At 46.8% G+C, this 19973-nt stretch overlaps 1 protein-coding gene across 1 annotated transcript; it reads left to right on the forward strand.

Moving 5' to 3' along the window:
- Positions 1 to 17004: 17004 nt before the first annotated feature.
- On the forward strand, positions 17005 to 17461 carry LOC112878586 (atherin-like; the record flags this gene model as incomplete). The annotated part of the gene is made up of 1 exon (XM_025942842.1): positions 17005 to 17461. A coding segment is annotated over exon 1 (457 nt), but the record flags the coding sequence as incomplete, so codon positions are not given.
- Positions 17462 to 19973: the final 2512 nt, after the last annotated feature.

Raw genomic sequence — 19973 nt, forward strand, 5'->3', positions numbered from 1 at the left:
GAAGTGACTGAAGCCCCGAACCAAGGTTTGGAAGTTTTTAACTCGTCTGACCCTAGCTTCACTTCTGAAGGCAAGTCCCGGTGCATAACCCAGTTTTCCAATTTACGCACTTACTTTTTATTTCTGTATTGTGCATTTAAGTTCTAGGAGTTATAATGGAACCCTAGATGCATGTATCCTAGGAACCTTTGTAATGCTTATCCTGAGTCCTATCGCGTAGATGCCTTGCTAATAGGACCGGTAGAAGTCGAGTGATTTCCTGTCACTCGCGCGATATAGGAGTTGATTGTTTATCAATTCTGTCAATCATTATAAGGATGACGGACGGGGTCACGCTTATGGTAGAATTGATAACAGCATACCCCGTCTGTGTTGATGAAATTTGTTAAGGTCGGAAGTGTGGTAGTAGTAGTCAAGTGTTTGAAAGTACTAGCCACATGCCGTAAAATATGGTACACGGTAAGCCTATTACCTGATTGGCCCGGCAAGTGGACTTACCCCACCACTCGACTTTAATTTATGTTTACACGCACCGACGTGTGGGAGTACGTTCTGCATGGCAGACAGGAATATGGGTTTTGTAATCGCGCTACAGACGTATGTCCTGCACAATTGGTGTGCGTACGGTCCTACAGTCGCTTGTGGTGGCACTGATCCATGACCCGGAATATGATGGAAACGGTTGCCCGGAAAAATTAAAATTTCCGAGCGTGTGAGTTAGGATCCCTTGCAAGGTATTGAAATTCAATTCTAAATCGTCTGTTTCTCGCGGAGATTGAGACTACTTGACACTTTTGCCACATGGAGTAGCAAGTGTAACATGAGGGATACAACTTGTTGTTTGATAAAGATTTACCTTGTTTGATTAGAAGTAATGCTCTCCTAGAATGGATGAAACTACTAGAATTTGATGGCTAAAATATGAAAAGTTAGTTCATACTCTCTGTTGCTTTTCAGCAAAAGAAACTTAGAGCTTCCAACCAAGCATGGTCTAGTTTCTGGGACTTTTTCCTAGAACCCGGTTAAGTCTTGCTGAGTATCTTTATACTCAGTCTTGTAGAATTGCTTTCAGGTATGCCGGTTGAGAACCAGGCTGATAGTACTTCCTGCCCCTTTGTTGTTCCGCCTGGTTGGTCCGTGGAATGGGATCCGTCCCTGGCCGACATTAACCCTTTGGAGTAACACCATCGACTGGGCTACGCATGGTGCTGCTGATGGCGACGTTGTTAGTCGCGTTATCTTTCCGCTATGACTTTGGTCAACGGGTGTTTACCCATTGCTTTTAAACAACCCTTTGTTAATTTGCTCCAGTCAGGGCTGGAGAAAACTGGTTTGTAATAATGCTACTTACTCTATGGTAAAAGTTTGCACTATTATGTACCTGGAGCTTATCTTGTATGAGTATAACCTACTTTGATCCTGTGAAACCATGGTTGCATCGGGCGGTGACCCGACAGACCCATGGGTTGTTCCGTTTGAAGTGCATTTGAGATCATCTTGCCTTTGTAGCGATGATTAGTGCACTTGAACCGGAATAATTTAGGCGGTTCTGCCACAGCTGGTATCAGAGCTGTAGGTTTACCTACACTCTATACAAGATGTAGGAGAAGATCCAGGAATAATACAGTGCTTAAAAAATGATTTCAGAATAAAAGTTGGCATAACAAAGGAATTTACAAAAGGCGTTGGATTCGCTAAGGTTGTGTGTTTAGTTCGTAGAGCCCTAAGGGTTTATTGGGAACTACCAGGTGACTGCTAGTTACTATACTAGGTTTCTAACTTCCAGCACTACTTTCTGCAAAAATTTACTTTCAAGTACAACCAACCTTAGAACTGTATAAGTCATCATCGTCCGCTGCCAAGGTAAGATGGTAAGGATCCTCAGCCAACTGAGAGAGCTTGGCCTTCCCGTCGGTGATGCGAACCGAACGCTGTTTCTCAAGCAGTGGCCTACTTGAGATGCTGCCAATGTACCAACTTCGATTGACTACATTGGGAGTATATGGTTCGGCGCAGGGTATGGTGATCGCTGTTCATACCCCCGCATTTTTGCGGTACCCCCGTGAATACGTTATTTCAATAACGTATGTTAACGTTGTCTGGGGCGGTAATTGTATAGATGCTGTTTTTATAGTGAACAGTAATGTTTGAGGACGCTTTCATGACGTGCTGGCATGGAAGGTTCATTATTCAACTATGGTTTTCTGCAGGTACACTCACCACGAGTAATAGGCTTACGAATAGGAAATACGACTAGTTATGTAAGGAGAGGCGTATATATGTCACCGAAACTAACCTCGTAAGTCCAAAGTTTCTTTGGCAATTGTGTGTTGGTGAGGACGAATAGAACCGTGCATGCATAATAATCCTGTTTGAATGTCTTGTCTGAGTGCTTGGCTAAGGACTGTTGAAGAATGGTTTATCCCAGATGTAGACTTGTCATGATCTTTCAGACAGCCATTGAATTTAGTATCTCCCCATTGCTCATCCATACTTAAGATTAGTGATGTCCATCTGATTTCCAGTCTTTGCTGTTATCAGAATCTGTTATCTCAAAGTATAGTTATCTTGTGAGTCTTCTGTAGAATAGTTGCATTTTAGCCATTCAATGCAATTGTGTCATCATTTCATTAGACTCTTGTTCTGTGTTGCTGTACCTCTGTATCTCACCATTTGAAATCTTGCTTCAGATGGCTGAGACCCCAAATATTCGTTGAGATCACGAAGGACACGCTCATACCAATGCCTTGCATTGGGAGGGTTTTCCCCGTCTCTTGTGGGAGTCACTTCAGATTTTCGGCTATGATGCACCCCCACTCTACGATGGACATGAGTTTGTTGAAGCGGGTGTTCCTCGGTGTAGGGTGAAGATGACCATTCCGCAGCATCCCTCTCGCTACTTGTGGCAACCAGTCACAATTAGCACGGTTGGTCACCGCCTTGTGGATACCTTTGAGTCTGCAGCACTTGAAGCTATTGACATCTTCTGTGACAAGCACCCCGAGGAAGTGGCTGCTTATCCGATCGGTTTATTCCCTGCCACAGACTCTCGTGACCCCGAGTGGACCTTCAGGATCTCCTGCTGCAGTCATCTATTGGGAGATTTGTCTCTTGAGACACTGCAGGCTCTCATCCGGTTCATGAACGTGCAGCATCATTATCAGTTGCTGCAACGTCGGAGCATTAACCAGTTGTCCACTTTAGCTCAAGCTCACCATGGAACTATCATCCAGCAGCTTGCTGAGCTGGATGAGCTTCACACTATCACAAGTGCCCAAGCCAACCTGTTGGCCCAGCGTGATGTGATCATCAACAACCAGGAGAACCAGATCCATGAGAGGGAGACAGTTATTGCTCAGCGCAATACCATTATTGAGTTCCTCCAGGATCAGGTTCAAGATCTCACCATTGAGCTTGATGATGCTGTCAATCATATCAATGACCTCCATGAGCAGCCCGCACCACCTGTAGTGCCAGAAGAAAATGAGAGTGAGGAAGAAGAAGAAGAGCCAGAAGAAATAGAAGGAGAATCGAGTCTTGACTCAGAACACGGTGATCCTGCCCCAAATCCCCAATCCAATCACTCTTCTTCCGGAAGTGTGTCGTCAGTGGGAAACCTCGACGACTATTAGCCCGTCGCTCTCCTCGCTGTACTGGATGTACCTAGGGTAGAGTAGGATGATCTCGTGGGTAGAACGAGCAGTTGTACAAACTAAGGACCACTTGGGTGTAATATAAGTGGTGTGCCTTGTACTGTAAATTGTGGAAGTTGTGTTGTATTATATGTGGTACCATATGTTCAGTTATGGAGTTTAAGTTTAGCATCCATTTGTTGCATACTTTGTCCCTATGTGTGATGGATGAACTGAACATATGATACGCATGCCTGTTAACAAAAGGAAACAAGCATGAGTGATTATAATGGACTTTTCCTTTTGTTTCAGATGGTTGGAGCAACACGTGGAACCCCTGAAGGTTTCCGGCCCGATCAGGCCAGCGGTTCGCAACAACCGCCACCTCCGCCACCCAATCTAGCGGAGGTAATGGCCCAGCAGACTGAACTACTGAACCAGCTAGTGAGAGCATAGCTGGGGCACATCCATCACCAGTCTAGAAGCCGCGAAGAGTATGCCTCAGCAAGGTATCAGGATTTCTTCGATACCCAGCCCCCGCTATTCCACAAGACGGAGGAACCTCTTGACGCTGACGCATGGCTCCACACTGTGGAGTCCAAGTTTGCCCTACTGTCGGCCCCATGCTCGGAGGCGAACAAGGCCCTCTTTGCAGCACAACAACTCCGTGGTACTGCTCGTATATGGTGGGACCACTATTCTGCGATGCAAGCAGATGGTCATGTGGTATCCTGGGAAGAGTTCAAAGCCGCATTCCGTGCCCATCACATTCCCGAAGGCTTGATTGAGCGCAAGCTCAATGAATTCTTGGTGTTAACCCAGGGCACTCGCACTGTTATGCAGTATGCACAGGCATTTAATCACCTATGCCAATATGCGAGCCATCATGTAGACACCGACGCCAAGAAGAGAGACCGTTTCCATCGCGGTCTCAACACCAAGCTCCGGGAACGACTGAATTTAGCCCGGGCCGACACTTTCAATGAATTGGTCAACATGGCCATCACTCAGAAGGACTGTATCTCAGCTCATCGGGCTGAGAAAAAGAGAAGGATCACCCCTGGTCCCTCCGGCGCTCAACAGTCGAGGTTTAGGTTGGTGCCGCAGTCAGCGACGCGACCTCCACCTCGCGCCAATTTACCAGGGAGATGGGTAGCCAGGCCCCCACGGCAGTCTCAGTTTAATCGACAGTCGGTCCTCCTCAACAGCAGCAACAGCAGCAAGGCCTTAGGCCCACTTCCCCTTCTTTTGGTCAAGGAAACAACGGCAACCGTTGTTTCAATTGCGGTAGCCCCTCGCACTTCATCAAGAACTGTCCGCAACCTAGGAGATCATCTCAAGGGCAGACGCAAACCATAAGGGCAAAGGGAAGAAACAGATGGTACAAGTTCGCCAAGGCAGGGTGAACTTCACCACCGTCTCCGAACTCCCCGAGTGCGCTCCCATAATGACGGGTACTTTCACTATCCACCATCAACCCGCCATTATACTTTTTGATTCCGGTGCAACCCACAGTTTTATCAGTTCAAAGTTTGGAACCAAACTAGGCTTGGAATTATATCCGGTTAGGGGAAGTTATTTGATTGCAACCCCGGGTGGTAGAGTTGCATCCAGTCAAATATGTAGAAATGTGCCAATCCAGTTGGGCAGCAATCTGGTGAAGACAGATTTGCTTTTGCTAGATTTAGAAGGGATGGATGTTCTGTTAGGTATGGATTGGATGTCTAGACACCATGTCTCACTAGATATCTCGTCCAGAGCTGTAGAGATAGACTCACCCTATCAAGGAACTACCACTCTTTATCTATCACAAAGAGGGTGTATCAACTCTTGTGCCAATGCGGCAGAAGGGATCAAGCTGTGGCAGAACCAACCTGAATTATACCGGCTCAAGTACGCGAGTCCACCCCAGAGGGCTCCAACGTGCTTCAAACGGTATAATCCCTTGGCCTGTCGGGTAACGTCCCGATAAACCACCGATACACAGGATCAAATAAGGTTACCTCACGCGAAGGTGAGTCCAGAGATATAATCACCATCACATTTTACATCATAGAGAATTACATAACAAGGGTTGTCCCAAAGAAGTATGAAGATTCAAATTTAGAGAAAAGATTACAAACTGTTAAAGCTAGGGTTATTAGCAGCGGAAAATATATGCGAAGATTTACAATACGTCGTCAAGATGGATGTCATGCTAAGCCCGGGCACGACATCACTCGGTATCACCAATGTTGGTCGGGGACGGACCCCATTCCACGGACCAACCTTCTGGGAGAGCACAGGGCCAAGGCAAGGAGAGAGTGGGGTCTTCAAAGGCTTTACCTGAAAAACATAAAACTAGCAAGGCTGAGTATACTAATACTCAGCAAGGCTTACCCGGGATTGGGTATACTTTAGCCCATAACTAGACTTATGAAGGCATTGTGAGGGCTTTGGGTTTATTTTTAGCTAAAAAGTAACAAAGAGTATGAACAATTTTCAAGTTTTAGCTTTCATCTTCTAGTTGAGTATTTATTCTAGATTAGCACCTACACTAAGCAAGCAAGGTAGTGATTATCATCCATCAAGATTATCCATCATTAGTTCCACTTCTTACTCAATGTGGTAAAAGGGATAAGCAGTCTCATGCATCGTGAGAGGCGGACGATTCCTGAATCGAGATTCAACCTTGCAAGGTAAACCTAACACACACGCTTGGAACATCCAAAGATCGTTCCGAAGCAACCGTTTACCTTTCATTCCGGGTCGTGGAACAGGCCACCACAAGCGACTTGCAGGACCGTACGCACACCCTATATGTGCAGGACATACGTCTGTAGCGCGACTACAAAACCCGTATTCCTGTCTGCCATGCAGAACGTACTCCCACAGGTCGGTGCGTGAAAAGAACCAAATTAATCGAGTGGTGGAAGGTATGTCCACTTGCCGGGCCGATTGGTTACTAGGCTTACCGCTTTACCATATTTCGCGGCATGTGGCTAGTACTGTTCAAACGCTTAGCCACCACTACCACACATATCGACCTTATCAACTTTTAACGAAACAGACAGGGTAAACTTCCAGGTCATGATACAGCACATGACCCTGTCCGTCGTCCTTATAGTGGTTGCAGAAATGTAAACATGCAACTCCTATGTCGCGCGAGTGACAGAAAAACACTCGACTTCTACCGGTCCTATTAGCGGAGCATCTATCCGATAAGGACCCGGGAGCATTACATTGGATTCCTAGGATTCATGCATCTAGGGTTTCACTTCAACTCCTAGACTTAATGCAAGATATAATATAGATATATATAGATTGCAGTGTAAATAAAATAGTGGGATATGTCCGGGGCTTGCCTTTACTGGTGGGTCTGAAGTCAGTAAGTCAACATCTTCCGAACTTTGGTTCGGGGCTTCAGTTAATCCTTTGGTGACGTTCATTTGGTCTTCAGGAACATCCTCCGTAGACTCCGGGAAGATCTCGTAGGTACCGTTGCCGAAGTAATCGTATTTACATGCAATGCAACATTACATTCAAAGCGTGCACATAACACTACCTTACTTCACAATACAATTGCAACCTAGCATTCATATAACACACTATTCACATATCAACCGAAAGATCTGAAACTAAACTTAGATAGAGTTTTAAGAGGACATCTAATTATGATCGGCTATTTGTTGAAGATTGCAACAGAGCCGATTGGAAATAACGAGGGTTTAGCCGATGGGAGTGTGGTTGAGGGTATGTGACTGATAAGTATAGATAGCCGATCTCTCAGTCGATAAATCAACTGATAGAAGTGTGTGGATATGGATGGGGGAAACTAGGGATCGATCGGCCATATTTGACCGATACGGAAAACGACTAGAATCGGCTTGGATCGGCCGATAGTAAGAACCTTAAGATCGTGTGTGTTTCTCCGATACATCGACTCTGTGCAGTCGATATAGAACAGAACAAAAGAATTGTATTGGCAGTAGCCGATACTAGAAAGGTAACGACCGTATCAGCTAACCAGCCGATGGTAGAAAACATATCAAGAGGAATGTTTCGGCTGATAGCTGTTACACAGAAACATCCAAGACTTAAAGAAAATGGATGCTAAGTGGTTGGGTTGATAACTTAACACTGAAGCATAACTGTCGAGACGTTTAAGCTAAGCAATAGATACACTCGGACTAACAAGGATCTATTTACGACAAGGAACTTAAGGAAACAGCAATCAAGACAAGGATAACTTCTTGAGGGCAGAGATACGAGCACTCGGGTGACAGGATTATCTAACTGTCACACATCTCCATGTAAAACATATATCTTATAATTACTCTTCAACTATAACACATGCACACAACACAAGGTACAAGTAAATCACTCTTTCTCTAATATTTAACCTAGACCACGAATCACGACTTTCAATTCAAAAGCACAATATAAAATTTGTAAACGTTCACTAATTTGAAATAAAGAAAGCTTTGGAAATTTTTTACAAAGAACACCCTAGAATTTTCTAAAACATAGCAATCAAGTTCTTGGTCCGGGAAAACAGGTAACCGGAAGTTAACGACGATATTCTGGCAAAGGAGTCGCCGGCATTAAGAAGATTCAGTTGGTCAGGGCAAACCTTGGTTGTGGAGAAGAATGGGCGGAAAGTAATTCCCATGGTGATAGGATCGGTGAAGAGAAAAGCTCGACGATGACGAGACTCCAAGGATGACGAAGAAGTTTGCCGGGAAGGGTTGCCGTGTGTGCTTGCATCGAGGCTCCTCCGAGCTCGTCACGCCTAACTGCCGCCTTCGCTCCACAACTCCTCCTTCCGACTCGCCTCGCCAAACTCGTAGCCGCATCACTAACTGTGGCCTCCGCCACCCCACGCTGAGCACTTGACGTGGTCAAACCCTGGGAGGAAACCCTGGACGCCATGCTGTTTGCGGATCAGCTGCTGTCAAAACCGCGCCGCTATTTCCACCTCGACCACCTCGTGCTGCTGCTCTTCTTCCTCCTCATCTGCTGAACCCGCGTCGCCTCAGCCGTGTCGCGCTGCATCTGCACACCGTTGCTCTGCATACCGTTGCAACATCCGCCCGACGGCGTCTTGCACCCTTGATGCCTCGCCCAACAGCAGGGCTCTCGCGTTCTCCAGCACCACGCGTATCGGCATTTCGTCGAACACCTGAGCTGCGTCCTCGATACGGCCATCGCGTTCCTGCATCTCGCGAAACAGCTCTCCACCACAACTCCTCCTGCGCGTGCCGTTGCTCGGCACGTCGCACTCCAGCATCGCCTACTCGCGCTCATGGGCCCGATCTGTTCCGGCCGCCCAACACTTGCACACACCGCCAGCTTTCGCGCGTCATCGCGCGCACGCTCGCGTCACCCGTTCGGCGTTGTTCAGGTTCGCTCCGGCACCGCCCGCGAACCGCTCTAGCGCCACTTGGCTCACGTGCCACTCACGCGTCAGCGTCACGCCTCCCGCACGAGCAGCGTCCACACCCGCGCCTGCGCGCTCCTGTTCGCGCGCACCTCCGGCCGTGCGCATGCTGCTCCTGCTCTGGCCGAGCCATTCACGCGCGCGCCGCCAACCGCGTCTCCAGCGCCCTCCGCGTTCGCGAGCCATCCTGCCTGCGTTAGCTCGCCCGGCCGCCTGTGCATACTCTAGGCCGCACGCCAGCGCAGTCTGCATCCTCACGCTCCGCTCACCGGCCCGCCTACGCATCATTTGCCCGCACCACTGCCGCTCTGCGCGTCACCCGAGCCATGTCGCACCGCGCGCGCTCTCACGGCCAGTGCCCGCCAGCGCCCTGCACCCGAGCCGCTCCACTGCGTCAGCCACGGCCCGCACCAGCCGCTGCCCCAGCCTGCTGGCCCGCTGCCTCAGCGCCGGCCTGCCTCCGCCCGCCGTCGCCTGCGTCTGGGCCCAGCTCTGCGCTCCGCGCGCCGCTGCTCCGGCTCCCGCTCGCGCTGGCGCCGCTCCGCATCGCCTGCAGACGCTCGCCGCCACAGCCCGCGACGCCCGCACACCTGGCCGCTGCCGCGGTCCACCACCGCGCCGAGCCGGCCGCCCCAGCCGCGCCTGCTCGCCCAGCGCGCCGCCCGCCGCCAGCCCGCGCCGGCCCCGAGCCGTGCCTCCAGCTTGCCCGCACCAGGAGCCGCACCGCGCGCCCCGCGCTGTGCCTCCAGCCGTGCGCACGCCTGCTTGCTCGGGCCAGGCAGAGGTGAGAGAGAGGGAGGGGAAAAAGCAAGGGGAGAGAGAGGAAAAAGAGCATTTGGATGCAGCCGCCGGTGGAAGAGGAAAGAAATGCCAGAAGAGGATAAGGGAAAGAGAGATAGCAGAGAAGAAAGACAACTGGGATTCTCCAAGGACCTATGCGTAATTTCCGAAAACTGCAAGGGCCTGGTTGTAAAACAAAATTTCCCGTCAACCCAAAGCCCAAATGAAGAAATGCCCAAAATGAAAGTTGGAGAGTTTTTCAAGCTCTACAACATTGCTTTAGGGCTCAAGTTCAGAAACTCAAAACTCGCATCTTTGCACATGAAATTTTGAGCAAAAGTTGGATTTGAATTACTTTTGTCCTAAAGAGCGTAATTTTATAAAATTCAGGACCTAAATGCAAGCATTTATGACACGTCATAATGACGGGATAGACTTGTCACAATGAGTGGATAGACATGTCATGATGACTTGCACTTTTACACTTCAGTCCTAAGTAAATTTGAAAGTTACTTTTGTAAATCAAACATTTGCATAAAAGGACTTGTACTTTTATAAAATTACATAAACACCCTTATTTTCACCACTTTACCCAAAATTTTTACACACTTCAACACACACATTTCCAATGAAATTTTTGGATAAATACTATATATTTTTACAAGGGATAAAATAAGGAAAACATATTTACAAAACTACCTTTCATTTATTTTGAAATTACCCTTACCCAAATACATTTTGCAAAAACAACCCTAGGTTTTTCTGTAATTACAAAAATACCCTTTTTACTCGCACTTTTAAATTTTCAAAAACTTCACATAAACACACATAAGCTTTATACAAACAAACACATATTTCACACTAACAAAATATATGTCTAGATTACATATACATGAACTGTCACAGCCTTCCCCCCTAAAAAGAATCTCGTCCTGAGATTCGGACGAAAGACTCTTAAGGGGAGAGAAGCAATTCACCATCAGAAGTAGCAGGAAACAATCACACCGGAAGAGATTAATGTTGATGGTAAAAGTCATTGGAGTATGACGAGAAAAGCCTTTACTTTTGATGGGTGATTTAAGCATAAATAGATTATACGTGGATGAGTATAACGAGAAAAGAGAAAGAAAGGTGATCAAGTTTTCATAGAGTTGAGATCACAATATGAGATCACAACATGAGGACGATATATATCGGTGGCATTCATCACAAAACTTTGGGGATAACAAGTAAAGATAGCACAAGAGACTGATAAGTGATGTTTGAAACATTTCTGCTCAGAGTTTATTATCTGAATGATTTAGATGATACTGATTGCAAAACATGCCTATTTATACCAATGCAATTAAGGAATAATGATAAAATGCTTCAGCTTAGAGTGCAATGCTCGACATATAATCATGAACATAATGCACCGTTGTAATGTATGATTGCAATAATGGTGCAACATGAGGATGAGGGATCCCATGCACGATCGAGATGATGCATATAACACAATGCAATTACCATGATGTTGACTAAATGGTGCATACATTATAATGCAAGGATGATGATATTTGCAATGTATGCACGTATGAAATGCATGAAATATGATGCATATCCTCATGAGTTGATGATGCATATGACTCGCATCCTACAACCGTTCTTTCGTAACTAACACCTGAGTAGTCCTATATCCTTAAGCGAGGATCAAAAGTTAGGACACTAGTAAGGTTGCATAGAAAGAGATTGCAGCGGGGTTACGTCACATAGACCTAGTCACCAGTGCGCTCCTAATGGCTCAATCATATGGCTGCAGCGCACATGAGGCCTTAGGTTCCGACACGGCATCATGGTCATGTGATTAAACACCACCACAAAAGAGGAATAGCAACCCCGTAGTGTCAGCAGCCACAAGATAGATCTTAGGAAACCCAAGACAACCTAAAGTTGTATTGAAGGCATACCCGTTAGTCGGTCTACGGATTTTCGATGACGATGCAACACCATGCACTGACCAAAGATGGTATGTGTTATGATGCATGACTTTTGCTGGGAGAATTGTACGCAAAAAGTAACTATTGTCATAAATCTTTTTAATTTATCCAAAATCATCCGAGCAAAAATCGAAGGTACAAATTTTCAGATGTTGTAACTAGAATGGCCAACAACACAAGGTACAACATCAAGAGAGGATAGATGAATCACTGAATGATGGATTGAAGGGTTTGATGATAATTATCAAGGTTTAACCATCAAAGGAAAAGCTCAATGCTTCTGCCGAAACAGATTCAAAGCAAAATCAAGGATTTGATTTGGCTGTCAAGCTAAGATTGGTGATAGGGTTCAAACAAAGCCCAATTCACCTGATTCACAAAAGACTTTCTTAACTCTAAGATAGCCCAGCAGATTACATTAACTCCTACAACACAAAGTCTAGGCAGGCATTCAAATACAAGCACATATTTCTATACATCAACGTAACAACCAAGGCAATCAGGTCAATCCAAGATGTCATGATGTATGCACGTTCTACACGTCCTCACAAACAAAAATAACTGCCAAGTAATCTTGGTCTTACGTGGTTAGGTACGGTGGCACAATATAAATACGTCTCTCCCTATAATAGCTAGTCGATAATCCTAACCATTCAAAACTTATCGAATCGTGGTTAGTATTCCTGCAGAAAACACAATATGTATATACCGAACCTTTCATGCTAGCATGTCATGAAAGCGTTCCCAAACATTACTGTTCACTATAGAAACAGCATCTGTACAATTACCGCCGTACAGACAACGTTAACATACATTATCGAGATAACGTATTCACGGGGGTACCGCAAAATGTGGGGGTATGAACTGCGATCGCCATACTCTGCGCCGAACCTTATACTCCCAATGTAGTCAACCGAAGTTGGTACATTGGCAGCATCTCAAGTAGGCCACTGCTTGAGAAACAGCGTTCAGTTCGCATCACCGACGGGAAGGCCAAGCTCCCTCAGTTGGCTGAGGATCCTTACCTTCTTACCTCATCGTCGAAGATGGCGTTACTGAATGTAAAGTTGGGGTTGTGCATGAATTTAAGTTTTGACAAAAAAAGTAATGCTGGTAGTTAGTATTATATATATATACTATAGCCACCTCTATTTCCCTTATAAACATTACCCTAGGGCTTTACGTACTAAGCATAATCCTTAACGAATCCAACGCGGCTTTACCAAACATTTTGTTGGTCAAACTTTTATACTGAAAGCATTTTTAAGGTAAAATATATCTCCAGAGTAACCTTATAGCTCTGATACCAGCTGTGGCAGAACCAACCTGAATTATACCGGCTCAAGTACGCGAGTCCACCCCAGAGGGCTCCAACGTGCTTCAAACGGTATAATCCCTTGGCCTGTCGGGTAACGTCCCGATAAACCACCGATACACAGGATCAAATAAGATTACCTCACGCGAAGGTGAGTCCAGAGATACAATCACCATCACATTTTACATCATAGAGAATTACATAACAAGGGTTGTCCCAAAGAAGTATGAAGATTCAAATTTAGAGAAAAGATTACAAACTGTTAAAGCTAGGGTTATTAGCAGCGGAAAACATATGCGAAGATTTACAATACGTCGTCAAGATGGATGTCATGCTAAGCCCGGGCACGACATCACTCGGTATCACCAATGTTGGTCGGGGACGGACCCCATTCCACGAACCAACCTTCTGGGAGAGCACAGGGCCAAGGCAAGGAGAGAGTGGGGTCTTCAAAGGCTTTACCTGAAAAACATAAAGCTAGCAAGGCTGAGTATACTAATACTCAGCAAGGCTTACCCGGGATTGGGTATACTTTAGCCCATAACTAGACTTATGAAGGCATTGTGAGGGCTCTGGGTTTATTTTCAGCTGAAAAGTAACAAAGAGTATGAACTATTTTCAAGTTTTAGCTTTCATCTTCTAGTTGAGTATTTATTCTAGATTAGCACCTACACTAAGCAAGCAAGGTAGTGATTATCATCCATCAAGATTATCCATCATTAGTTCCACTTCTTACTCAATGTGGTAAAAGGGATAAGCAGTCTCATGCATCGTGAGAGGCGGACGATTCCTGAATCGAGATTCAACCTTGCAAGGTAAACCTAACACACACGCTTGGAACATCCAAAGATCGTTCCGAAGCAACCGTTTACCTTTCATTCCGGGTCGTGGAACAGGCCACCACAAGCGACTTGCAGGACCGTACGCACACCCTATATGTGCAGGACATACGTCTGTAGCGCGACTACAAAACCCGTATTCCTGTCTGCCATGCAGAACGTACTCCCACAGGTCGGTGCGTGAAAAGAACCAAATTAATCGAGTGGTGGAAGGTATGTCCACTTGCCGGGCCGATTGGTTACTAGGCTTACCGCTTTACCATATTTCGCGGCATGTGGCTAGTACTGTTCAAACGCTTAGCCACCACTACCACACATATCGACCTTATTAACTTTTAACAAAACAGACAGGGTAAACTTCCAGGTCATGATACAGCACATGACCCTGTCCGTCGTCCTTATAGTGGTTGCAGAAATGTAAACATGCAACTCCTATGTCGCGCGAGTGACAGAAAATCACTCGACTTCTACCGGTCCTATTAGCGGAGCATCTATCCGATAAGGACCCGGGAGCATTACATTGGATTCCTAGGATTCATGCATCTAGGGTTTCACTTCAACTCCTAGACTTAATGCAAGATATAATATAGATATATATAGATTGCAGTGTAAATAAAATAGTGGGATATGTCCAGGGCTTGCCTTTACTGGTGGGTCTGAAGTCAGTAAGTCAACATCTTCCGAACTTTGGTTCGGGGCTTCAGTTAATCCTTTGGTGACGTTCATTTGGTCTTCAGGAACATCCTCCGTAGACTCCGGGAAGATCTCGTAGGTACCGTTGCCGAAGTAATCGTATCTACATGCAATGCGACATTACATTCAAAGCGTGCACATAACACTACCTTACTTCACAATACAATTGCAACCTAGCATTCATATAACACACTATTCACATATCAACCGAAAGATCTGAAACTAAACTTAGATAGAGTTTTAAGAGGACATCTAATTATGATCGGCTATTTGTTGAAGATTGCAACAGAGCCGATTGGAAATAACGAGGGTTTAGCCGATGGGAGTGTGGTTGAGGGTATGTGACTGATAAGTATAGATAGCCGATCTCTCAGTCGATAAATCGACTGATAGAAGTGTGTGGATATGGATGGGGGAAACTAGGGATCGATCGGCCATATTTGACCGATACGGAAAACGACTAGAATCGGCTTGGATCGGCCGATAGTAAGAACCTTAAGATCGTGTGTGTTTCTCCGATACATCGACTCTGTGCAGTCGATATAGAACAGAACAAAAGAATTGTATCGGCAGTAGCCGATACTAGAAAGGTAACGACCGTATCAGCTAACCAGCAGATGGTAGAAAACATATCAAGAGGAATGTTTCGGCTGATAGCTGTTACACAGAAACATTCTAGACTCAAAGAAAATGGATGCTAAGTGGTTGGGTTGATAACTTAACACTGAAGCATAACTGTCGAGACGTTTAAGCTAAGCAATAGATACACTCGGACTAACAAGGATCTATTTACGACAAGGAACTTAAGGAAACAGCAATCAAGACAAGGATAACTTCTTGAGGGCAGAGATACGAGCACTCGGGTGACAGGATTATCTAACTGTCACACATCTCCATGTAAAACATATATCTTATAATTACTCTTCAACTATAACACATGCACACAACACAAGGTACAAGTAAATCACTCATTCTCTAATATTTAACCTAGACCACGAATCACGACTTTCAATTCAAAAGCACAATATAAAATTTGTAAACGTTCACTAATTTGAAATAAAGAAAGCTTTGGAAATTTTTTACAAAGAACACCCTAGAATTTTCTAAAACATAGCAATCAAGTTCTTGGTCCGGGAAAACAGGTAACCGGAAGTTAACGACAATATTCCGGCAAACGAGTCGCCGGCATTAAGAAGATTCAGTTGGTCAGGGCAAACCTTGGTTGTGGAGAAGAATGGGCGGAAAGTAATTCCCATGGTGATAGGATCGGCGAAGAGAAAAGCTCGACGATGACGAGACTCCAAGGATGACGAAGAAGTTTGCCGGGAAGGGTTGCCGTGTGTGCTTGCATCGAGGCTCCTTCGAGCTCGTCACGCCTAACTGCTGCCTTCGCTCCACAACTCCTCCTTCCGACTCGCCTCGCCAAACTCGTAGCCGCATCACTAACTATGGCCTCCGCCACCCCACGCTGAGCACTTGACGTGGTCAAACCCTGGGAGGAAACCTTGGACGCCATGCTGTTTGCGGATAAGCTGCTGTCAAAACCGCGCCGCTGTTTCCGCCTCGACCACCTCGTGCTGCTGCTCTTCTTCCTCCTCATCTGCTGAACCCGCGTCGCCTCAGCCGTGTCGCGCTGCATCTGCACACCGTTGCTCTGCATACCGTTGCAACATCCGCCCGACGGCGTCTTGCACCCTTGATGCCTCGCCCAACAGCAGGGCTCTCGCGTTCTCCAGCACCACGCGTATCGGCATTTCGTCGAACACCTGAGCTGCGTCCTCGATACGGCCATCGTGTTCCTGCATCTCGCGAAACAGCTCTCCACCACAACTCCTCCTGCGCGTGCCGTTGCTCGGCACGTCGCACTCCAGCATCGCCTACTCGCGCTCATGGGCCCGATCTGTTCCGGCCGCCCAACACTTGCACACACCGCCAGCTTTCGCGCGTCATCGCGCGCACGCTCGCGTCACCCGTTCGGCATCGTTCAGGTTCGCTCCGGCACCGCCCGCAAACCGCTCTAGCGCCACTTGGCTCACGTGCCACTCACGCGTCAGCGTCACGCCTCCCGCGCGAGCAGCGTCCACACCCGCGCCTGCGCGCTCCTGTTCGCGCGCACCTCCGGCCGTGCGCATGCTGCTCCTGCTCTGGCCGAGCCATTCACGCGCGCGCCGCCAACCGCGTCTCCAGCGCCCTCCGCGTTCGCGAGCCATCCTGCCTGCGTTAGCTCGCCCGGCCGCCTGTGCATACTCTAGGCCGCACGCCAGCGCAGTCTGCATCCTCACGCTCCGCTCACCGGCCTGCTTGCGCATCATTTGCCCGCACCACTGCCGCTCTGCGCGTCACCCGAGCCATGTCGCACCGCGCGCGCTCTCACGGCCAGTGCCCGCCAGCGCCCTGCACCCGAGCCGCTCCACTGCGTCAGCCACAGCCCGCACCAGCCGCTGCCCCAGCCTGCTGGCCCGCTGCCTCAGCGCCGGCCTGCCTCCGCCCGCCGTCGCCTGCGTCTGGGCCCAGCTCTGCGCTCCGCGCGCCGCTGCTCCGGCTCCCGCTCGCGCTGGCGCTGCTCCGCATCGCCTGCAGACGCTCGCCGCCACAGCCCGCGACGCCCGCACACCTGGCCGCTGCCGTGGCCCACCACCGCGCCGAGCCGGCCGCCCCAGCCGCGCCTGCTCGCCCAGCGCGCCGCCCGCCGCCAGCCCGCGCCGGCCCCGAGCCGTGCCTCCAGCTTGCCCGCACCAGGAGCCGCACCGCGCGCCCCGCGCTGTGCCTCCAGCCTGCGCACGCCTGCTTGCTCGGGCCAGGCAGAGGTGAGAGAGAGGGAGGGGAAAAAGCAAGGGGAGAGAGAGGAAAAAGAGCATTTGGATGCAGCCGCCGGTGGAAGAGGAAAGAAATGCCAGAAGAGGATAAGGGAAAGAGAGATAGCAGAGAAGAAAGACAACTGGGATTCTCCAAGGACCTATGCGTAATTTCCGAAAACTGCAAGGGCCTGGTTGTAAAACAAAATTTCCCGTCAACCCAAAGCCCAAATGAAGAAATGCCCAAAATGAAAGTTGGAGAGTTTTTCAAGCTCTACAACATTGCTTTAGGGCTCAAGTTCAGAAACTCAAAACTCGCATCTTTGCACATGAAATTTTGAGCAAAAGTTGGATTTGAATTACTTTTGTCCTAAAGAGCGTAATTTTATAAAATTCAGGACCTAAATGCAAGTATTTATGACACGTCATAATGACGGGATAGACTCGTCACAATGAGTGGATAGACATGTCATGATGACTTGCACTTTTACACTTCAGTCCTAAGTAAATTTGAAAGTTACTTTTGTAAATCAAACATTTGCATAAAAGGACTTGTACTTTTATAAAATTACATAAACACCCTTATTTTCACCACTTTACCCAAAATTTTTACACACTTCAACACACACATTTCCAATGAAATTTTTGGATAAATACTATATATTTTTACAAGGGATAAAATAAGGAAAACATATTTACAAAACTACCTTTCATTTATTTTGAAATTACCCTTACCCAAATACATTTTGCAAAAACAACCCTAGGTTTTTCTGTAATTACAAAAATACCCTTTTTACTCGCACTTTTAAATTTTCAAAAACTTCACATAAACACACATAAGCTTTATACAAACAAACACATATTTCACACTAACAAAATATATGTCTAGATTACATATACATGAACTGTCAGACAAACTCGAGGCCATTCCTATTGTGTGTGAATATCCGGATGTTTTTCTAGACGATCTGCCAGGGATGCCTCCGGATAGGGATGTTGAGTTCATTATCGAGTTACAGCCAAGCACGGCACCTATCTCTAAAAGGCCCTACCGTATGCCACCCAATGAACTGGCAGAACTGAAAACCCAACTTCAAGATCTTCTTGATAAGGGTTACATCCGTCCAAGTGCTTCACCATGGGGATGCCCAGCCCTATTCGTGAAAAAGAAAGACAATAGCCTACGAATGTGCGTAGACTATCGCCCTCTCAATGCGGTGACCATCAAAAACAAATATCCTTTGCCCCGCATTGACATTCTTTTCGACCAGTTAGTCGGAGCCAAGGTATTTTAAAATTGACCTTCGCTCTGGATATCATCAGATCAACCCTTCTCTACCAGATATGGACTTTACGAATATCTGGTTATGTCCTTTGGTCTTACCAATGCTCCAGCTTATTTCATGTATCTCATGAATTCAGTTTTCATGATGGAGCTAGATAAATTCATTGTAGTATTCATCGACGATATTCTTATCTATTCTAAAAACCCTGAAGATCATGCCAAACATCTCCGAATAGTTCTTCAGAAGTTAAGAGATCACCAATTGTATGCCAAATTCTCCAAGTGTGAATTTTGGCTTGATACAGTAAAATTTCTTAGCCACACTATTTCTAGTAATGGCATATCTATGGACCCTAGCAAGGATCAGGAAGTAATGGATTGGAAGCCTCCTACTTCTGTTCATCAGATCCGTAGCTTTCTGGGTTTGGCAGGCTATTATCACCTATTCATCCCTGATTTCTCTAGAATAGCCAAACCTATGACCGAGCTACTGAAAAAGGGAATTAAGTTTGTCTGGAGTGAGAAATGCGAAGAAGCATTTCACACCCTAAGAGCCCACCTCACTACTGCCCCAGTATTAGCTCAACCAGACGCCTCTAAACCCTTTGATGTCTATTGCGATGCTTCGCGCATCGGACTTGGTTGTGTACTTATGCAAAACAACCGAGTCATCGCTTATGCTTCTCGAGCACTCCGGCCTCATGAGCAAAACTATCCTACCTATGATCTTGAACTAGCAGCTGTGATTCATGCGCTCAAGATTTGGAGACACCATCTCATGGGAACTAAGTGTAACATCTACACTGATCACAAAAGCCTCAAGTACATATTCACCCAAGCGGATTTGAATATGAGACAACGCCGTTGGCTAGAACTAATCAAAGATTATGACCTGGAAGTCCATTATCATCCAGGCAAGGCCAACATAGTTGCAGACGCCTTGAGCCGAAAGGCGCATTGCGCTTGTTTGTCAGTAGAGGCTTTAAATGAAACCATTTGTTGGGAGATGAGAAAGCTTAACCTTGAAATTGTATCCCAAGGTAGTTTGAATCAGCTTTCAGAGGAAGTTCCATTAAGGGATAGTATCATCATGGCTCAACAACATGATGATGGGATAAAGATCATCAAACAAAATCTTATCAAAGGAGAAGAGAAATATAAGTGCTTTCAGATAGATCCTCTGGGGTACTCTGGTTCAAGAAGCGGATCGTTGTACCTAAGGATCAGCAACTCCGAAAG

Source organism: Panicum hallii, unplaced genomic scaffold (assembly GCF_002211085.1).
Source record: "Panicum hallii strain FIL2 unplaced genomic scaffold, PHallii_v3.1 scaffold_30, whole genome shotgun sequence".
NCBI lineage: Eukaryota > Viridiplantae > Streptophyta > Magnoliopsida > Poales > Poaceae > Panicum > Panicum hallii.